General features: G+C 40.1%; 1 protein-coding gene across 23 annotated transcripts in view; it reads left to right on the top strand.

Annotated features, from left to right (window-relative positions):
* The window catches only part of KCNMA1 (potassium calcium-activated channel subfamily M alpha 1), a 929,290-nt gene that overhangs the window by 673,768 nt on the left and 236,022 nt on the right, over positions 1 to 19,500 (top strand). For all 23 annotated transcript variants that reach the window (XM_043983958.1, XM_043983956.1, XM_043983955.1 and 20 more), the window contains 3 exons: positions 2,141 to 2,223; positions 8,495 to 8,564; positions 17,441 to 17,596. In XM_043983958.1, coding sequence (XP_043839893.1) covers positions 2,141 to 2,223; positions 8,495 to 8,564; positions 17,441 to 17,596 — 309 coding nt within the window. The remainder of the gene's footprint in view (positions 1 to 2,140; positions 2,224 to 8,494; positions 8,565 to 17,440; positions 17,597 to 19,500) is intronic.

Below are 19,500 nucleotides of genomic sequence, written 5' to 3'. Positions count from 1 at the left end.
TTGTTCATCTGTCAATGAGGAAATTTGCTGACCTCAGGTCAGATTTATGATCCTTTGGAACCAAAGCAATTCCCATTTGAATAGGTTCAACTTGCCTTAATGGTATTTCAAATTTGATTCCTCTCTCCTGAAGAGACAATTAAGAAACTAAAAACCAAAAGTGTGGAGAAGGGAAAGATTTTCAGTAAGCAAATGACATCTTTATTTGTTTATTTTTTTGCCACTGAGAACCTGATGGACACTGCTATACATCAAGGTGTCTGATAATTTTCAGGAAGATGTCTTCACTGCCAATGCCCAAGTCATTTGATGTTCAAACTCAACATCAGAGACAAAAGTGATGCAGCAAGTCATCATCTCTGTGTTGTTCCATTTCCTGTCTTTGTAATAGGATCTGAACAAGTTAGAAGAATCTGGTCTTAATGTTATATTGTCTTGGTTTTCCTTCCCCTTTATGCTTCCATGAATTTTGTTATTTTTTTTTTACCTGAGACTGGGTGTTTCTCAGTTTTAATCTAATTTCCATAAACAAAAATTCTACTTTTGCCATCTACTTCTACCTTGTCTCTCCCCCCTCATCACCCTCTTTAAATCTACTGACTTCCCATGAAATTCCTATGATAGTTTGGCCCAAGGGGAGTGTGGCAGAGAGACTTAGGAAAAATCAGTGTTTTGAGAAGCACTGTCACCCTGTACTTTATGTACACATTTGGCGTTGTCTGAAATATAAACCCTTGTTATTGGGAGCAGAGGCATAACTAGGAATTTTACACCCAGGGAAAGTATCGCAAAATATAGTTGGAGTAATTTGGGCCATTGTAGGGCAGGGGCAAACAGGTCAGGAACCCCAGGACACTATTATCAGGTCACTTCTGGTAATACCCTGGTATTACAGTAAGGGGGCAAAGAAAAATAGCGAAGAATTTATTCAGCTCATCATTCAGTAGTTGACTATTTTAATGAGTTGTTTTTTTCTAACTAGGCGTTCCCCTGTTTATTGGCTGAAAGACCTCTTCTGCCATCATTGTGCTCTAAATTTAGTGCACATGAAGTTCTGTGCCCTGGAACAAGGCACTTGTTTCCTCCAGTCATAGTTCTTATTGTTAGCATTTAATCTAAAAGTGACTCAGGTAAATTCTTGGATATTAGCTCTAAGAATCTCTTATTTAGGCAAGCTAGAGGTGATTTGAGAGTTCATCTCTAATCTTTTAAGGATAATGCTGAGGAGGAAATCATGTTTTTGCACCCAATAACTGTAAAAAATCTAATACTGAGTAGAATAAACCATAGTTTTGACATAAAAAACAATTATTTTGTGCTGTTGGTTTTGTTATTTATGAAGACCAACTAATCTTAACATTATCCAAGAGGTTCAAATTACCCAAAATGAATTTATCATTAAAGCAATATTTTTAAATAACAACTATTACAGGATTATCTTTATTGGTCGCTAAGCACATCCTCTTTGACTAACACTAAGGAAATCCAGTAAATGGTCTTCACTAGAATGTGAAATTTAGTAGTAATTCCAAGCTCCCCTTTCCTCATCACCCCATGTGTATGTGTGCATATACCTTTATAGCTCTCAGTAGTTATATTTGAGCTCAAAACATAGTCCCTCTTGAAGGAAAGTGTTCACTTTCAGTGAACACTTTCTGCTCCTATTCACCCTTAGTGTGGGTATGTCCAAAGGATACATGTTGCCTGGATTTCTGAGTTCTTCATTATCTTCTTCCAATACTTGATAGATAGAGAGGAGGGACTTAACCTTTTTGCCTTCACTTCCCCATGGAGAGGACAATAATGCAGCCAGTAAAGAAAAAGGAAGAGAAGAGGATGTAAGACTTAATTAATTGCTTGTTAAATAAATTGGAGGAGTGTGGATGTAAATCAGTATGCAAAATGAAAAGTATAATTATCAAGGTACATGTAGTACAATTCAAGAACAACAAGATGAAATGTTTACATCCTACTAAGAACTTGCAGCCTACATTCTCGATGAAAACTATAATCTCCTAGGCGCTTTCTCTCCTCTGTGAAGCACCAGGTTCCCTAAAAGCTGTCAACAGAGAGAAATTTCAAGCAAGCTGAGCTATTTAAATGTTTGTGTCTTGTTTTATTTTTTCCTTTGGTGTCTTAGATAGAGTCAGCAGACGCGTGCCTAATCCTTGCCAATAAATACTGCGCTGACCCGGATGCTGAAGATGCCTCCAACATCATGAGGTAACCACAGAGAAACTGGGGAAAGGGTGTATACTCCTTTGTGTGCTGCCCTCCCTCTCTACTTTAAATGTCTCTGGGAAGTACCAGCTTTGCTGAGTGTTACTTCTTTCCTTTCTAAAGCCTTTTTCTGAACTTTCTATCTGTTTGAGATAATGATGGTAGCATGGGAAGCCATCATGAAAGTAGCATGGTTTAGTGGGCTCTGGAGCTATCAAAGTCAAAGCAAATCTGAAGACAAGAAATGTTAGTTCAGGCTCCAAAAGGGCAATAGAGCTGCAGAGAGGGAGCCTAGACCATGGGAAAGCAGCATGATATGTGCTTGGTTCAAATTCCAACTGTGCCAGTTACAACCTGTGTGACTATGGTCAAGTCCCTTAATTTTTTTGTGGCTCAGTTTCCTCATCTGTAAAATTAGGGGCTTGTACTAGATGACTTCTAAGGTCCCTTCTAGTCCTATGTCTATGATCTATATTATTTTGGACATGAATGATGTGGATAAATGGATGCTTTTCCATTGAACTAGAAGGTAGCTAAGCACACACACACACACACACACACACACACACACACAAAGCCATAGTGGTGCAAGTGTATTAAAATCATCCAATATCTATCCAGACTTCAGTTTGACATGTGGGTCTCTCTTATGGAAATATTGGAGGGATCCATGGTAGGTAGATTTAGTAGATATATCCTAAGGTTGACTGAGGGAACTGCTATAGAAATAAGGGATTGACTAGGGCCATATAACCAACCTGCAAGTATCAAAGGCCAGATTTGATCCAAGGTTTTTCTGATTTCCAACATAGTGTTAGAAGCAGCTAGGTTTGTTCAGTGAATAGGGTGTTGGACTTGAAGTCAAAAAAACCTGAGTTCAAATCCAGCCTCAGATACTTAGCAGTGCTGTGACCCTTAACTTCAATCTCCTCAGTTTCTTCTTCTGTAAAATAGGTGAAATAATAGCACTTAACCTTCAGAGTTGTTGTAAAGATAAAAAGAGATCATATTGTAAAACACCATATAAACCTCAAAGCACTATATAAATGTTAATTATCACCATTATTATGATTATTATTATTATTATCATTATCATTATCAGTATTTTCTAATGGAGAGAGAACTAGATTGGAAGTCATAGCCCCAAGGCTCAGTTCCTTGCAATGGTACTTACCTAGTTAAAATGACCCTCTGCCTGAGTTTTTTTTTAAATCTTTTTAATGGGAGGGAGTAGACTAGAGCTCCTTGAAGGTTCCTTCCATCTCTAAAACTATGTTCTTATGAAAGTGTCTTAGACTTTGAGGTATCCTTAGAACTATATTCCCTACAGTGCTTTTGTAGCTTCTAGTCACAATCATAGAAATTCCCCTTCAAGGACACAGAAAAATGGGCCACTCTCCCTTCCCCCGGTCTAAAGGGCAGTATGATCTCATGAGCAAATTTGAGGAGACAATCAAGAGCAATCTGGAAGAAGGAGGAGATAAGTGAAAGCATTTCATTGCTGTTCAATTCCAATGGACATTTTCCATAACTTTGAACATCCATCCTATTGACTAGAGAGTGTTAATTGGCCCTTCCATATTATTCAGGGCTGGATGTCCTCTCCCCAGGAATTTGGTTAACCTTTGGGGCCCTGAAGGGCCCAATACTTTAGAATTCCTCTCATCTAATCTGCCCTTGCTTTAATTAGTTATCCCAAGAGACATGAGCTTTCCGGGCTGTAGAAGGGGTGGCAGGTCATGATGAAGTAAAGTTGGTCTAATATATTTAGGAGAGAGCAAACTGTCCCATTAGCATCTGGCCTTGGTGTCTGTCAGGATCTTTTCATTCCTCTCACTTTTCTTTAGCAAATATGGCTGCCTATTGTAGGCATTTGTGAGCTTTTTTCATCAGGGGTTTATTGGGCAGTAGAAGGTACAAAAATAGCTTCTTGTTTCATATTTCATACATATACGCATACACATGCACATACACATACACATACATTTTTCCTACTCTCTTCCTATTCCTGCTCACAGCTCTTACTACCCTCATCAGGAACAAGATTCTAGAGAACTTTGTGTGAAGAGTCCATGCATTCTACATTTACAGGGTGGGAATAGCCCGTCTATTCTATGTTTAAAGGGCACCATCCCTGAACATAGTGGGAATGCCATCTCACTGATTTTACTTGAGTATTTCTTTAGTCATTTTAAGGGATAAAATGCAGACCTCCAAGATAATAACTAGATTTCATTGTCTACAGAACATTCAATTGAGAATGTCTCTTAACAGTAGGACAAAGCCCAGGAGAGAAATGCTGGGATGGCACCTTCTTTTGTGTATGCCACCTAAAAGGTCAAGTTCAGAAATATCCCTTCTCTTAATTGCCACATGTTATTTAAGTCACAAGCTTGAGCAGTTCAAGATTTGACACTCTATTAAAACACTGATATCCAAGGGTGATTGGCATGATGCCAAAGCATAAAAAGCATTTAGCCCAAATGAAACTCACTTCTAGTTAAGGTAAACAAACGCTTGATTTCTTCTCTGAGGCCAGGGGAGCAAAAAAGAACATGGGAATGTTGGATTAGAAGTTAGCTCTGCTTTTCCTTATTTTATTTTTCTTTCCTGCATCTAACAGACTAAGAAAACAGCCTGCATCCCTTAAATGAAAATAGCAAAGATGCATTTGAAATTAGCTTGCTTAAAGAACTGACCAGTCTTTATGAGCTGATCTTATGATGACTGGGGCCTCCTGTTCCTTGAATTATATTTAGGAGCAGACACAATGCTTTTTCAAAAACAAAATGATATCCTACCAGAACAAAAGCCCACTGTGAATTTGTACAGGGAAAAATCTCTCTATCAGTGCATTTCCTTAATGAACATCTATAACCTTTTAGGAGAAAGCTGATACCTTGGCTATGTCTTCCCTACTCTCCCCATCCCTCCCTTTGCTTTTACAATATGGTTTATACATTTGCTTAAAAGACATGAAATGTGGTTGATTTAATAAAATATAGACTAGAGTATTGGAGTATAACTTTTAGTGGGAATAAGGCACAGAACACTCAATAAATCTGCTTCCATAAATGGTTAGGCTTAAAGAAGAGTTGACTAGCAAAATAGGGTTCTGATGTGGAATTTTATTTCCCTGGCTTCTTCTCCATTTCAAAAGGAATATGCAAACCTGTTTGGACTCCTGGAAGAGGTAGCCATAACAGTGACTTAGATATTTGGGCTGTGCTTTTAATTTTTACTAAATACTTTTATGGTTTTTGTCTAATTTATAATTCCTCCCAACAAATTTAGCAGTTCACATGGCTAAAGGAATTTATCTCTATTGCCCAGATAAAGAAATCAGAGTAAAGTGAGGTTAAGTGGCTCACCTAAGGTGATGTAACTAAGTAGTGCCAAAGCTAAGATAAGAACCCAAGGATATGATAGACACTCAACCCCAAATCCTCTTTTCCTGATGGTCCATTGTGAATCGGGACCACATGCAGGATGGGACCAGTGGTTTACTCCTAATAAATAAAGATGGAAGTCTCAGATGGAGGAGATTCCCCAAGAACTCAGAGTGATTCTCAGCTAAGGCTTGAGGTCGTTGAAATTCACTAGTTCTCATTTCGATCTGCCACAGAAAGTCACAGAATCTTATTGAGACCTTGGAGACCATCTAGTCCAACCCATAGTTCAAGGATCCCTCTAAAATAAGGATAACAGGAGCAGCTAGGTGGCGCAGTGGATAGAGCACCAGCCCTGGATTCAGGAGGACCTGAGTTCAAATCCGACCTCAGACCCTTGACACGTACTAGCTATGTGACCCCTGGGCAAGTCACTTAACCCCAATTGCCTCACCAAAAAAAAAAAAAAGTATAATAAGTGGGCATCTTTTCCTAAAGATTTCTAGTGAGGGGAAATCCATTCCACCTCCAGAGGCAACCCATTCCATTATGAAGCATGCCTCAAACTCTTAGGAATTGTTTTTGTCTTACTTCAAGCCTTAACCTGGCTCAAGGAAAAGTCTACCCAAAATTGTCTTGCTTCCATGAAGCTGCCATTCTCCTCCTCTATTCTGAGAGATAAAATAAGGACAATAGATAATAACAATAGATAGTAAATAATATGTCATTTCCAATGATCTAGTGATCTGAAATTTTTCATTTTTAATATTCCCTTCTTAAGGTACAACTGGATTTATTGCCAAAACCAATTAAAAAACAAACTCTCAAACAAAAAAGAAAATGTCCCAAATACCTTGAGGCTAACACCCTATCAGAGTGGGTAGTACTCTTTAAATTTCAACCAATATTAGGGTTAGCACTCAGTAGGGATTAAAGGGGCTTTCTGAGTCTAGATGACTCAGATGTCCATTCATGCATAAACTGAAATGCACAAATGGGAAGTATTTTCATTAAGGTCACATACCAGGTTCAATAGGGGTCCAGCTTGGACAAAAATGAAGGAAAGACTGTCCTGGGGGTGGAGTGAGGATATGACATTCTCCTGTCCTTAGAGGGAGGAGCTAGGAGAAATGAAGAGAAGTCTGAAAGAGGCAAATTCAGGCTTAATCTATGAGGAAAAAACTAAAACCCCAAACCATCCTAGCATAGCTATGCCAACGTGAAGGAGCTGCCTTGAGAGGTGCTGAATTCCTTCTCTATAGATATATTCAAGTAAAAGCTGGAAGACTGTTTATTAGGGAGATTGTAGGGGAGATAATTGGCCTTGGGAGTTCCTTTTCTTTTTGAGATTATGTGAATCCAGGTGTTCTGACCTCCCTAGTTCAGTTTTCTCTTTACCCTCCCACACTGTTTCAGGATGTTCATGTTTCGCCTCTTCTTCAAGACTTTCTTTGGTGCTCCCTGTAATGGTACTTCAACTAGGTGCAAATATCAGAGTAGAAAATATGAGTGTGTGTGTGTGTGTGTGTGTGTGTGTGTGTGTGTGTTGGGGGATTATAGCATGATTTACCCTTGACTGAGTTCTTTCCCTTCTTTCTTTCCCTATCCTTTGAATAACTGGTTGCTGGTCTCCATTGGCTACAGTTAGAAATAATCTAACTGGCATTATTATCACAGTAGGAACTCATGTTAGACTTTCCTTCCTCAATTCAGTTCAAGAATTTACCAATAGTTTATTAATCACAATGTATTAATCATGGTAATTATTAATCACTTGCTGTGTGCAAAGCACAGAGATACATATATAAAACTGATTAAGATCTAGTTCTCAACAGGATTGCATTCAATTCGTCAGTCAATAAACATCTATTAAGCATCTATTATGGGTCAGGAAATATGCTAAAGAAAGATAAAAAGCCCTGCTCTCAAAGGGCCATGGTAAAATGGGGAAGACTGGGGCAGCTAGGTGATGCAGTGAATAGAACACTTGCCCTGTAGTCAGGAAGACCTGAGTTCAAATGCGGCCTCAGATATTTAACACTTACTAGCTGTGTGACCCTAGGCAAGTCACTTAACCCCAATTGCCTCACCAAAAAAAATATAAAACAAAATAAAATAAAACGGGGGAGACAACATGCAAACTACTATGTACCCAAAAAAAAGCTATATAAAGGATAAATTGGAAATTAACATGGAGGGAAGGCACAAAAATTAAAGGGGATCAGGAAAGGTTTCCTATAGGAGGTGGGATCTGAGAAGAAAGCCACAAGGAGGGAGAACATTGCAGGCATAGGGAACATAGCATCTACACAAATAATAATGGTATAAAGTGATGAATGATATGGGTAAAGCAGAGATGCAGAAAAAGTTGTCTGAGCACATCTAAGAAGGGAGAGAACTAGGGAGATAAGAGGAGGAAGTGGCACCTAAACTGGGCCTTGAAGGGGAAGATAAGAATTCTGAAAATCAGAGATGGAAGGGGACTGAGATCTAGCCTTAGGAGAATGTCTGGTGGTGGAACCATTGCATCCTGGCTATAAACCTGGAAGGAACCTTTAGATCAGGGGCTCTTAGCTTTTTGCATGTCACAGGTAGTCTGGTAAAAGCTATGTACTTCTCAGAATAATGTTTTTAAATACATAAAATAGGACACACAGGGTGACAAAGGAAACCATATCAATGTCAAAACCAATCATATACAGTTATCAGAATATTTAAAAAAACAACAACAATACCTGGCACCACCCCAAATTAAGAACCACTACCTCGGTCATGTAGTCCAATCACCTCATTTTAGAGATGAAGGAAACAATAGGGAGCCACTAAAGGTTTTAGAACAAGGCAGTCAAATAGAGACACTTCAGCATTGGCTCTTTCTTTTGTAGAGTAATTTCCATAAAGAACTACCATCCGAAGATCAGGATTATTACCCAGATGCTACAGTATCACAACAAGGTAAGGAAGTGAGAGCCTGCCTCTCTCATGTGGGGATATAAACATGGAATCTACCAGCAGTGTGCTGGGAAATATTTAACTGGCTTACTGGTAAATATTTAACAACTGGCTTTTGGGGGGGGGGCGGGGAGTGAGGAATGAACACATGACAGTTTAAGTTTAATTTGATTTAATATTTTCTTCATTACTTTTAAGACTGGACAATCACAACAATTCATCATGCCCCGGTTTGTAGCATTTGCTCATTTCCAAGGTGTAAATGGTCATGTTGAAAATTTAATAACCTGTTTTTGAGCTGGTCCAAGCTGGCTCCAGACCACCTGTGGCTCCCACTTTCTTTTTTTCTTTCAATTTTTAAAATATATTTCCCACCCCCAATTATATATCAGAACAATTTTTAAACATTTTTTGAAAAAAGGTTTGAGTTCTAAATGACTTCCACTTTCTATATCAGCTCCAAACTATCAAAAAAGCCTTATGGAAAAAGAGGTATGATAGTTAACAGCCTCTCTGAAAAATTCCTTCTACTCAAATATCCAGGTATCACTAAGTCTTCAGAAGAGATCTTTATTCATTTAAAAAAAAAACAGGGGCAGCTAGGTGGTGCAGTGGATAAAGCACCAGCCCTGGATTCAGGAGTACCTGAGTTCAAATCCGGCCTCAGACACTTGACACTTACTAGCTGTGTGACCCTGGGCAAGTCACTTAACCCTCATTGCCCAGCCAAAAAATTAAAAAATTAAAAAAAAAAACAGATAGCATTTATGTAGTACTTTAAGGTATACAAATTTCTTTACACATATTGTTTAACTCTGTGAAATAAATATTGCAAGCCTTATTATCCTCACTTTGCAGATGAGGAAACTGGGGCTCAGAGAGGCTATTTACCTTGTCTATGGCAGCTTGGTAGAGCACTGGATAGAGCACAAGGCCTGGAGTCTGGAAGTCCTGAATTCAAATTTGACCTCAGACACTCCCCAGCTATGTGACCCTTTAGCCTCAGTAAAAACTAATAGCACTTACCTCCTAGGTTTGTTTTGGGGATCAAATGATATAGTACTAGTAAGTCATTTAGCATAATACCTGGCACATAGTAAGTGTTATACAAATGCAACCAATTATTATTTCTATTACGTTATTCTTCATCTCTATTATTTACATCTTCACATGTCTCTTTAGTAAGTGTCCACCATATATGATGAAGCTTTGGACACATCCCTAGATTACATTTTGTTAAAAATCCTTAATTTCTCTCATTTATATGCTTCATCCATTCACTAGCAATGCAATGAGTAGCTACTATTTACTCAGTAGTATATCTTATTGCTGTGGACAGTACAAGAAAGAAAAGGTGGAAGAAGCCCTGCCTCCAAAGAACTTACAGTTTATTCTGGGTAGGCAAGGCAGACATTCACAAAGACCAGTTACACTGTAATGTCGCTGTCCAAAGCTATAGGACCCAGTGAGTTAAGAACAAGTATGGTCTGAGTGGAATGACCAGTTTGCTATGCATTTCTGATCCCACAAGGCAATGAGCTAGAGGGAATGTAACATGAACAGGATTTCTGCTTCAGGTATGGGTTGAATACTGTTATCCCTGATGACCTATTTAACTCAGATAATTAGATCGTATGGACTCAGAATGTGGAGCATGGTTCACCCCGAACAAAGTTTAGAATGAGCATAGTTCATTTCAGGGAGGCAGTTCCCCCTCTGGAGATTTTAAAATAAATATGGAATTTCTTAAGATGTATAGTTTAGGAAAGTGCTTATGTATGTGAGCTTCAGGGGTTATTGATAGAATTGGATTTTTCAGTTTTCTTTTTTCTGTTCTCTTGTGATTTGCTTATCTACAAACTATAACCCGGTATCTCTTCCCAAAAGCAATACTTTTCTACTTTGTAAGCTCCCAGGAAAAGAGATTTTGGGGAGGAAGAGTAGCTTGGGACTCCCTTCTCTGTCTGAGACTTGGTAGCTTATCTTAGCAATGAGTCCTAAAGACTAGAGGCTGCTATGGACCTGGGTCCAGGTGTCTTAGTTGAACACAATAACTCCCTGCTGGATCAGCAGTGAGAGTGATCCCCATCATCCAGATCTCATTCCATATATAACAAACAGTCCAGTGACCCAGAGATGACTCCATTCTGCCAATTGCAACAGCCCCATGCCATTATTCCTTAATTGCTGGCAAATGATGACCCATTTTGCCATGTGAGGGCCCACCGGAGACCATTCTTTTGAGTGTATCCTGCTGTCGGTGATTGGCCCTCCACTCAGAGATCACTGCCATTGCCAACCATTACCCAGCCCTCAGCAGGTGGCTCTTTTTCTGCAGCTCAACATTACATGGCAAGCAGGTTTGCTGGTAGCCACCTAAGGTCACCTTCATCTGTGTGTCTTGAAAACCAGAACATCCCTGAGCTGAGCACATGGAGACAATGTCAGTGATTAACCAGCCCCAATTTGCAGAAGCCTCCTGGGTTGTGGTTCCAAAGCTGGTGATGCTCCATGGAACTTTCCCTAGTGCTGGAATTTTCCCAGCTTTGAACTTGACACTGATGGAAGATGTTAGTAAGGAGCTGGATGTCTACTTGTTATTTTTTTCAGCAATTTAAGGTTGAGTAGGTCTAGATTCTCTCTCTTTCCCTCTGTCTTTCCCTCCCTCCCTCCTTTTTCTCCTCCTCTTTCTCTGTCTTTCCCTCCCTCCTCCTCTTCTTCTTCCTTTTTCTCTCTCTCCTTCCCTCCTCCTCCTTTTCCTCCTGATCTTTCTCTTTCCCTCCCTCTGTTTCCTGTTCCTCTTTCTCTCTTTCCCTCCTTCCTTCTCTTCTTCCTCTTTCTCTCTCTCCCTCCCTCTTCCTCTTTTTCCTTCTCTCTCACTCTGTCTCTGTCTCTCTGTGTCTGGCTCTCCCCCTCCCCAATTTAGACTGAATGGGAATAATAATAATAATGCTTTGTGTGTGGAAAGGGGTTAAGACTCTTTCAAATTAGAAACAAAGCTATTTTTTGAAGTATTCAGCTGAATTTGAGTGAAATGATTCTTGTCAAAGACCAACCCACCACAGTTTAGAGCCTGTGCATGGCTACTTTCATCTTCAGCATCTCCTACAAATGTAAACTGTATAAATTGTTCAAAAATAATAGAGGGCATCTCTCCTCCATTCTTACTTGCCCAAAGCCTGATTTCTTTTTAGTGTTTTAGTCCCAATTTATTTGGGTCCTGGGGCTGTGCAAAAAATCAAAGATTGAGACTTTAGCCAGGCAAGTCAGAAACATAAAAGCACCATGTCCTGATGGCAAAACTTCTGAGATTTCTAAACAGAGAGGGGAGAATTGGCTTTGACAGTTGCCTAGACTCTTTTTTCCACCCAATCGAGTGCCAAGGAAATGCCTCAGGACTGCCAATACATTGTTACCAGAACCATCTTCAAGAGGAGAGGTGGGGAAGCTGAGTGGGGCTGTGATCTTGGCATCTCCCTTGGCACTCCCATTCTTCATCCAGACAGCCTGCTGAGCAGTGTGATCAACTGAAACCAGCCCTAAGTCAAGGTCAAGCTTATCACTGCAGTGCCCAGCTTTGCAGTGTAGTACAGTGGATTCAGAGTACCTAAGCTCAAATCCAGCCTCTGACTCTGAAGCTATGTGACCTTGGGCGACTCACAACCTCCGTGGACCTTGTAATTTATAGAATGGGCTTTTCCAGAGTATTCCCCCCTACCCCCATGATCCAGGAAAGGCAGCTGCACATTCCTCTGCCCTTGATAGAAAATCAATCCTGACCTTCAAATATGATTATAATAATCTTTTGTATATGTATGATTTGTTGTTTGTTGTTCTTAAGTCATTTCAGTCATGTCTGACTGTGATCCCATTTGGGATTTTTTTTTTGGCAAAGATTATGGAGTGGTTTGCCATTTCCTTCTCCAGTTCATTTTACAGATGAGGAAACTGAAGCAATCAGGGTTAAGTGACTTGACCAGGGTCATATAGCTAGTAAACGTCTGAGGCTGGATTTAAACTCAGGACTTTCTGACTCCAGACCTCGCACTCTATCCACTGTGCCACCCACCTGCCCCAGATTTCTTGAATACTTTGTAATTTTTAACTTATTTAGTTTTCTTTAATTCAGAGAATATTTAATTCAATGAGCATTAATTAAATACCTTCTATGTGCAAAGCTATGTTGCCTAGTGGGAACACTACTGGAATTCTGGTCAGTAAGACTTGTTTTTGGATTTCACCTTTACCTCTTTTTAGAAGTGTGACCATGAGCAAGTCACTTCATCTGTTTTATCTTTAGGAAATTCCCTAAAACTACAGATAGGTTGTGTTCTGCATCTGAAATCATAGGTTCTTGAGTATGTGCTATTATAAATATGTGCAAGGGGCAGCTAGGTGGCACAGTGGGTAAAGCACTGGCCCTGGATTCAGGAGGACCTGAGTTCAAATCCGGCCTCAGACACTTGACACTTACTAGCTGTGTGACCCCGGGCAAGTCACTTAACCCCAATTGCCTCATCAAAAAAACAAAAAAACAAAAAACAAAAAAAAATAAGCATGTGCAAGGCACTGGCAATATAAAAACAAAGAAAGAGACCACACCCCCCCAAACCAAAACCAAAAACAAAAACAAAAAATCACAGTGCCTACCCTCAAGGAGCTTACGACCAAGGGGTTGGGAATGCAACAGATTTTCAAAGAACTTTAAGACATCTCATAAAATCGTTGCCAAAATAGGCCAATCTTGGTGAGCAGAAATCTGGAGAGTGGATTTCTATGCAAATGCTCAGGAAAGGGTGGTACCAGAAGCCTAGATCCCTCAAATGTCCTAACCCATCAGGCTAACAGTAGACCCTAGGAGTAAGCAGTGCAGAAGGGATGGATGCTCCCCAGAAGTTCACACTGAACATCCAAGTGACCGCATTTCCGTCTCTGAAGTAAAAGAATGATTCCATTAGACACTTTTTGCTCTCAGTGTAGGGAGTTTTCAGCTCCTCAAAGAAAGGTACTTAATGAGACTTGGTCCTTGATGAAGGTGTGGGAGTGGGGGTGGGGAGGGGGATGGTGAGGAAGGCCATTGGCAGTGTTTGGATGTAGCTTGAACTCTTCTATTCCTCTTAATAATAATTGTTATTTTAAATTTTTCAGTGTTTTGATGTGCCCATTTAATAAGATGTTATCCCACTTAATTTTGTCTACCAAGCAGGAAGCGCTGATGCTATTATTTTGATTTTGCTTGTGAGAAAAACTGAGATCGTAGATCATAGATAGAGTGCAGGAAGCGGCTTCAGAGTCTGCTTAGCACAACCCCTTCTCTTTACAGTTGAGGAAACCGAGCTCTCCAGAGCTTAAATGACTTGCTCAAGGTCATATAGATAGTAAACATCAGAGGCAAGATTTGAACACAGATTCTCTGACTAGAGCTAGAGTTCTTTCCACTGTACTGTTATTAAGATATAATATGGCAGTGAGGTGGTACCATAGTGTACAGAGTGCAAGGCTTGGAGTCAGAAAGACTCATCTTTCCAAATTCAAATCCAACCTCAGACACTTATTAGCTGTGTGACCCTGGGCAAGTCACTTAACACTATTTACCTCAGTTTCCTAATCTACAGAGCTGAAGAAGGAGATGGCAAATAAACCACTACAGTATCTCTGCCAAGAAAATCCCAAATAGGGTCAAGAAGAGTTGAACACAACTGAAACAATTGAAAAGCAAAAGATATTACCATTTTAAAGATAACTTTTATTTAAATATTTTGCTTTAACTTCCCCTTCATTTCCAAATATATCCTTCCTCTCTCCCCTACCCAAAGAGCCATCCCTTGTAATGAGAATACAAAAAAAAAATCTTCAAAACTAACATATCAACTGAGACAAATAGTATACATAATGTTCCACACCCCTAGTCCCCCACTCTCCAATGAAGATTAGGACCTCTTCTTTGTGGGCAAGCTAGAGCCTTGAATTATTGTTAATAATAAGTCATATTTGTGGAGCTCTCTAAGGTTTGTAAGTAGTAAGATGTTATTCCTGGTTTACATATAAGAAACTGAGGCTCAACAAGATGAAGTGACTTTCCCAGTATCATTTAACAAGTGATTAAAGCATTAGGATCTGGGCTCAAACACAATTCTCTGATGCTAATGTGCATGTTCTTTCTCATCACCCTGACATCATGGTGAATTGCCCAAGCTTACAGACTTGAGGACTCGCCTCTAGGCCTTCCCACTCTCAGTTCTACACTTTCCCCATCTCCTACAATTGAGGGAAGGGTTAGGAACATTGTAACTGGAGAGAAGCTTCTGGCCTTGCCTTTGGGGCATAGATATATTTTCTAAATTCAGGGATTTGTCTCCAGACTCCTGTGCTTCTCTCTGGGCACTTTCTGCCGGGCCAAGATTTCTTTCCAATGAAGATGCCAAAAAGAGGTAAAAACTCATAACGTGAATCCCAAGGGTGGATCATCATCTTTTTGTTTCATTAGCACAGTTTTTCTTCCCTACCCCCACCTTACTCAGTGATTGGAGAAAATGTGCTAGCTAACAGAAGGGGCAAAGGAAGCCTAGAGTAATGGAACTAACTTGAATTTCACATGTAATGACATGTAAAATATGTCTAAACAAAGAACTCAAACCAGATGGAAAAGTAAGGGGCTAGGAGTCAGAGACTTGGGTTATAAGTGAGAGGACTGGAAACTTTATATTTTGACAAGCACATGGAACTTGGAGGGGGGGAATCCCCAAGTGGGACCCCCTCACTCCTATCTTAAACTCAAGAAGCCCACTGTAGTCTTACCTGGCCCATCTGCTGTAATGACCACACGATTCATTTGCCTCCATATTAGAGGGGTTGGTCACTGAAGCTCCAGTGGCATGATTTCTTAAGTCCTTGGGAGCTGGAGAAGAGGACCTCTGAGGGCCTTCCAATACCAAATCTATGATCCTGTGTTCCACCCACATTCCTGGGGCATTTAAGTTCAAATTCATATTTCATCACTCGATTGCTTTATTCTATTGCAATGAATCAGAAAAATTCAGTCCTAGAAGAGACTTTGGACAATATCAAATAGAATGTAAACTTCCTAAGAGTAGGAAGCATTTTATAGTTGGGTTTCTAGATCCCTAGTGCCTAGCACAGTTCTTGGCACAGGACAGACACTTATTTAGTGCTCAGTGCATGATTCCTCGATTGATTTGTCTCATTGGATCTCCTCAATTTTAGATATGAGGATAGTAATTCCCAAGGAGCCAAAATGACTTGTCTATATCAGGATTCCAAATCCGGATCATTTGTCTCAAAGACTGGCTGCTTCCACTGAGACATCTTGGAAAATAAAGCAGAGCGATGTTCCGAAACTAGAGACCAGCAGGGCATTGCAGAGGGAGAAAAGATGGCTGACTGTAACTGAGTGACTAGTGGCAGGAGAGGGGGATGTTAAGGGTTGATCCTAGTCCAGATTTATGTTATGACTTTAAATATTTTGAATCTGCCTCTATCAGGCTCTTAGAAGAGTTGTCCTTCCCAGAAACAGCCAGGGTTGGGTCAGTACCTAGAGGAATTGAGAGACATCCCCATGTAAAGTAGTCATTATGCAAAATAAAAAATCAGAGAGGTGCCCTCCCATATTCCACCATGGAGAACATTCCTTAAAGTAGGACTTCTGAGTGCATTATCAAGAGAATAAAGCACAATCTTTGACCTTCCTAGTACCATAAAGAGGGAGGAAATAAACAAAGAATCACAGAGTTTTATAACACTTAGAAGCCATGCAATCCAACCTTCTCCTCACCATTTTGTGGTATTTTTTTCCTTCTTGATTGCTTCCATTGACTGGGAGTTCATGACTTTATGTGGAAGTCAGTTTGTTGTTATCTTTAATTGTTAGGATATTCTTATATTATCCAAAAGTCCATCTTCCCATGACTTCCACATGTTGGTCTGCTGCCATCAGGAACAACATAGAACGTGCAATCCATCTTTTACATGACAGCCCATATTTTAACACAACTATCGTTTCTCTCCTTAGTCTTATTTTTACCTGGCTAAACACCCCCATTTCCCATGACTCTTCCTTACTCTGATAGAGTGTCTAGACTCCCTAACATTTTGGTTTTTCTCTTCTATGTAATTTTTAGTTTATCAGTTTATTTTAAGGTGTGGAAGGCAAAGCAAGGTATACCATTTCCAGATGTGTTGTCTGACTAGTCTTGAGTACAGTGGGATCCTTGCTTCCTTTGACTTGGATATTATGCTTAGATTAAGTCAGTCTGAGATTACATGACCTTCTCCCCCCCACCTCCCCTCACCCCCAGACATGTCACACTCATGTTTCCTCATTTTAATCCATAATGTTGATAAAAATGTTGAACAGACCTCAGCCAACGACCATCGGTCCATCAGTAGGTATTCAAGTTTTGCCTAAAACAGTGATCTGGCTGTCATGGTACAAGGTCTAAAACAAGACTTACCTATGGGGAGCTTCAATTTTAGTTGAGACACTCACTTAGTTGAATGGCTGAATTTGTCTGACCTTTTAGGAAATTCTTTCTTTGCACTCTTTGGCTAAAGGAAAAAAAAAAAAAACACCACCACCAAGATTTAGGGAGTGGGCTTGGCCTTACAACTAGGGAGGATGATGAGAAAAAATGCAGAAAAGTCCCAGGGAAATGAGAAGATCTGGTCAACAGCAGCCACGTTGAATGAAAATACTGGTTGTCAGAGTCAGGCAAACATCCGAAGGTGGTGAATATGACTGTTGTCACTTGGTCTGTGCCACATCCTTGCAAACCTTTTTTTTTTAATAAAGACAAATCATTCCTTCCCTTCCCCCCCACTCACTAACATGGGGGCCTATACCTGTATTTTTTTACCCTCAGGCCCATCTGCTAAACATCCCAAGCTGGAATTGGAAAGAAGGAGATGACGCAATCTGCCTTGCTGAGCTGAAGCTAGGATTCATAGCCCAGAGCTGCCTGGCTCAAGGCCTCTCCACGATGCTCGCCAATCTCTTCTCCATGAGGTCATTCATAAAGGTAATGTCTTGTCCTATTACTGAGCATTAGTCCACGATTCAATTTGTCGTAGGGTTGAGTAGAGAGCACAGCTTAAACTCAAAACAGATAGACACACATTACCCACTTTGGTTGGGGAGGAATTCTTGCTCAAAGATTTGGGCACAAGGCCAGCTTCTTTCAAAATTATGTTTTTATTTTTATTTGGCACATCCACAGCCATTAAATGATTGTTCAAAGCACAATCCTCTCTCTCTCTCTCTTTTTTAGATAAACCACATGTTTATCTATCAACAAAGCCCCTGCTGTTAAAACAAAAATATGATTTATATACATTCCATATGGCACCAAAGTGCCTAAAGAAAAGAATTATCATTTTGGTCTTTTACATCAAGTGGCTGGTGGACCTCTCACTGTGCGAATAAATATAGACCATGTGTTTGTGCCGAAGCCCAAACCCCAACAACATAATTCATTTATTTATTTCTCCACAATCAAGGGGGCCAGCCGGGCTTACATGTCATGGCTGTTTGAGTGGAGAGTGAGGAGATGCGCAGCCCCTCTTGGCAACATTGCCCTTTCAAAGTCTGAAATTCAATCTTTCCCAGCCACTGCTCATCACCCCCCTAGTCACCCCATGGATCTGTCCAGGAAGGCACGTCAACCCCCCCTCTTTCACAATTTCCCTATCCTTGTCCCCTCCTAACTGGGATGATGAAAAAAACTGACCACTTATGCATGAAGGAGAGGGGAGTATGAGTGAGAACTCATAGGGCCCCTGACACTGGACAAAGCCTCCCTTGGGATTGAGACCCTTAAGAACATGGCATCTTTGGCTTTGGGGAGTTCCTAGTCTAGACAGTCATGATAGTTAAACAGATACAAAAAACCAATTAATTTGGATTCTACTGTTTAGGAATATGGGTTGATCCCCCAACAGAATAGGAGTAATAGTGATTTATATTTCTAGAGTTCTTGAGGACTTTCTTTGCAAACATCTTGTGTGATGGGCCAGTCCATAAGGACAATTTGCAGATTGAAAAGAGTCTTTTACAAAATGGTCAGACTGCCAAATAGACCTTTCTTAAAAGACATTTTCACTCATACAAGAGAAATCATAAAGGTAACTTGAGATATCCAGGGGTGAGGGGCCATCAAAGATGGTACTAGAGAAGTTACCAGAACCTTGTGGCAGATAGTTTTTAAGGCAGGGCAACTTGTCATCACAGATAAAGGCCATGTGTTTTATAGAGAGTAGGGAAAGACTTCTTTTGAAGTGTATCTAGCTGGCTTTTTTCCTCCCCATCTCTGATGCCACAAGCAGGGAAACATCTGGGATTACTGCATAACATCCCAATTATGTAGGCATGGGGCATAGAAGAATCCAGTAAAGAGAAGAAAGAGTATGAGAAGGAGGTATTAGCCAGAAGGAAAGAGTTATGTTTAGCCTAGTGTAGATAGAGAGAATTAAAAAAATTTTTGTTGTAGTTGTTTTTATTGTTATAATAATATAAGTAGTGTTGTTCCCATTTTATAGATGAAGAAATTGAGCTGAGAGGTTGTCTATGGTCATATGTTGAGGAAAAGTCAGAATAAGAGTTCAGACTCACATTTCTTCTTACTCCAAGTCCAGTGATCTTTGCTCTGGCTCCTGGTCTAGATATTTATGGTTTAGGATAAAATTTAAAGTTGGACCACCTTGCCTATGGAAAAATAGATAGAAATTTGTAAGGTAACAAAAGGCCCTCTTGTGGAGGCCAAAATTACCACTTTGAAAAGTGTGAGACTCGCAGTCCTTTGGTGCTAATAGCGTTTGCTGCTGACCAGCAAAATAAATAATTTCCTTTTACTGAGAAGATATTACTGGGCTGGAAGCTGGAAGACATTGTTGGCAGGAAATGATGAGATGCCTAAATGATTATTAT

The sequence above is a fragment of the Dromiciops gliroides genome, chromosome 2 (assembly GCF_019393635.1).
Source record: "Dromiciops gliroides isolate mDroGli1 chromosome 2, mDroGli1.pri, whole genome shotgun sequence".
Taxonomy (NCBI): domain Eukaryota; kingdom Metazoa; phylum Chordata; class Mammalia; order Microbiotheria; family Microbiotheriidae; genus Dromiciops; species Dromiciops gliroides.
This window is presented reverse-complemented; position numbering and strand designations above follow the sequence as displayed.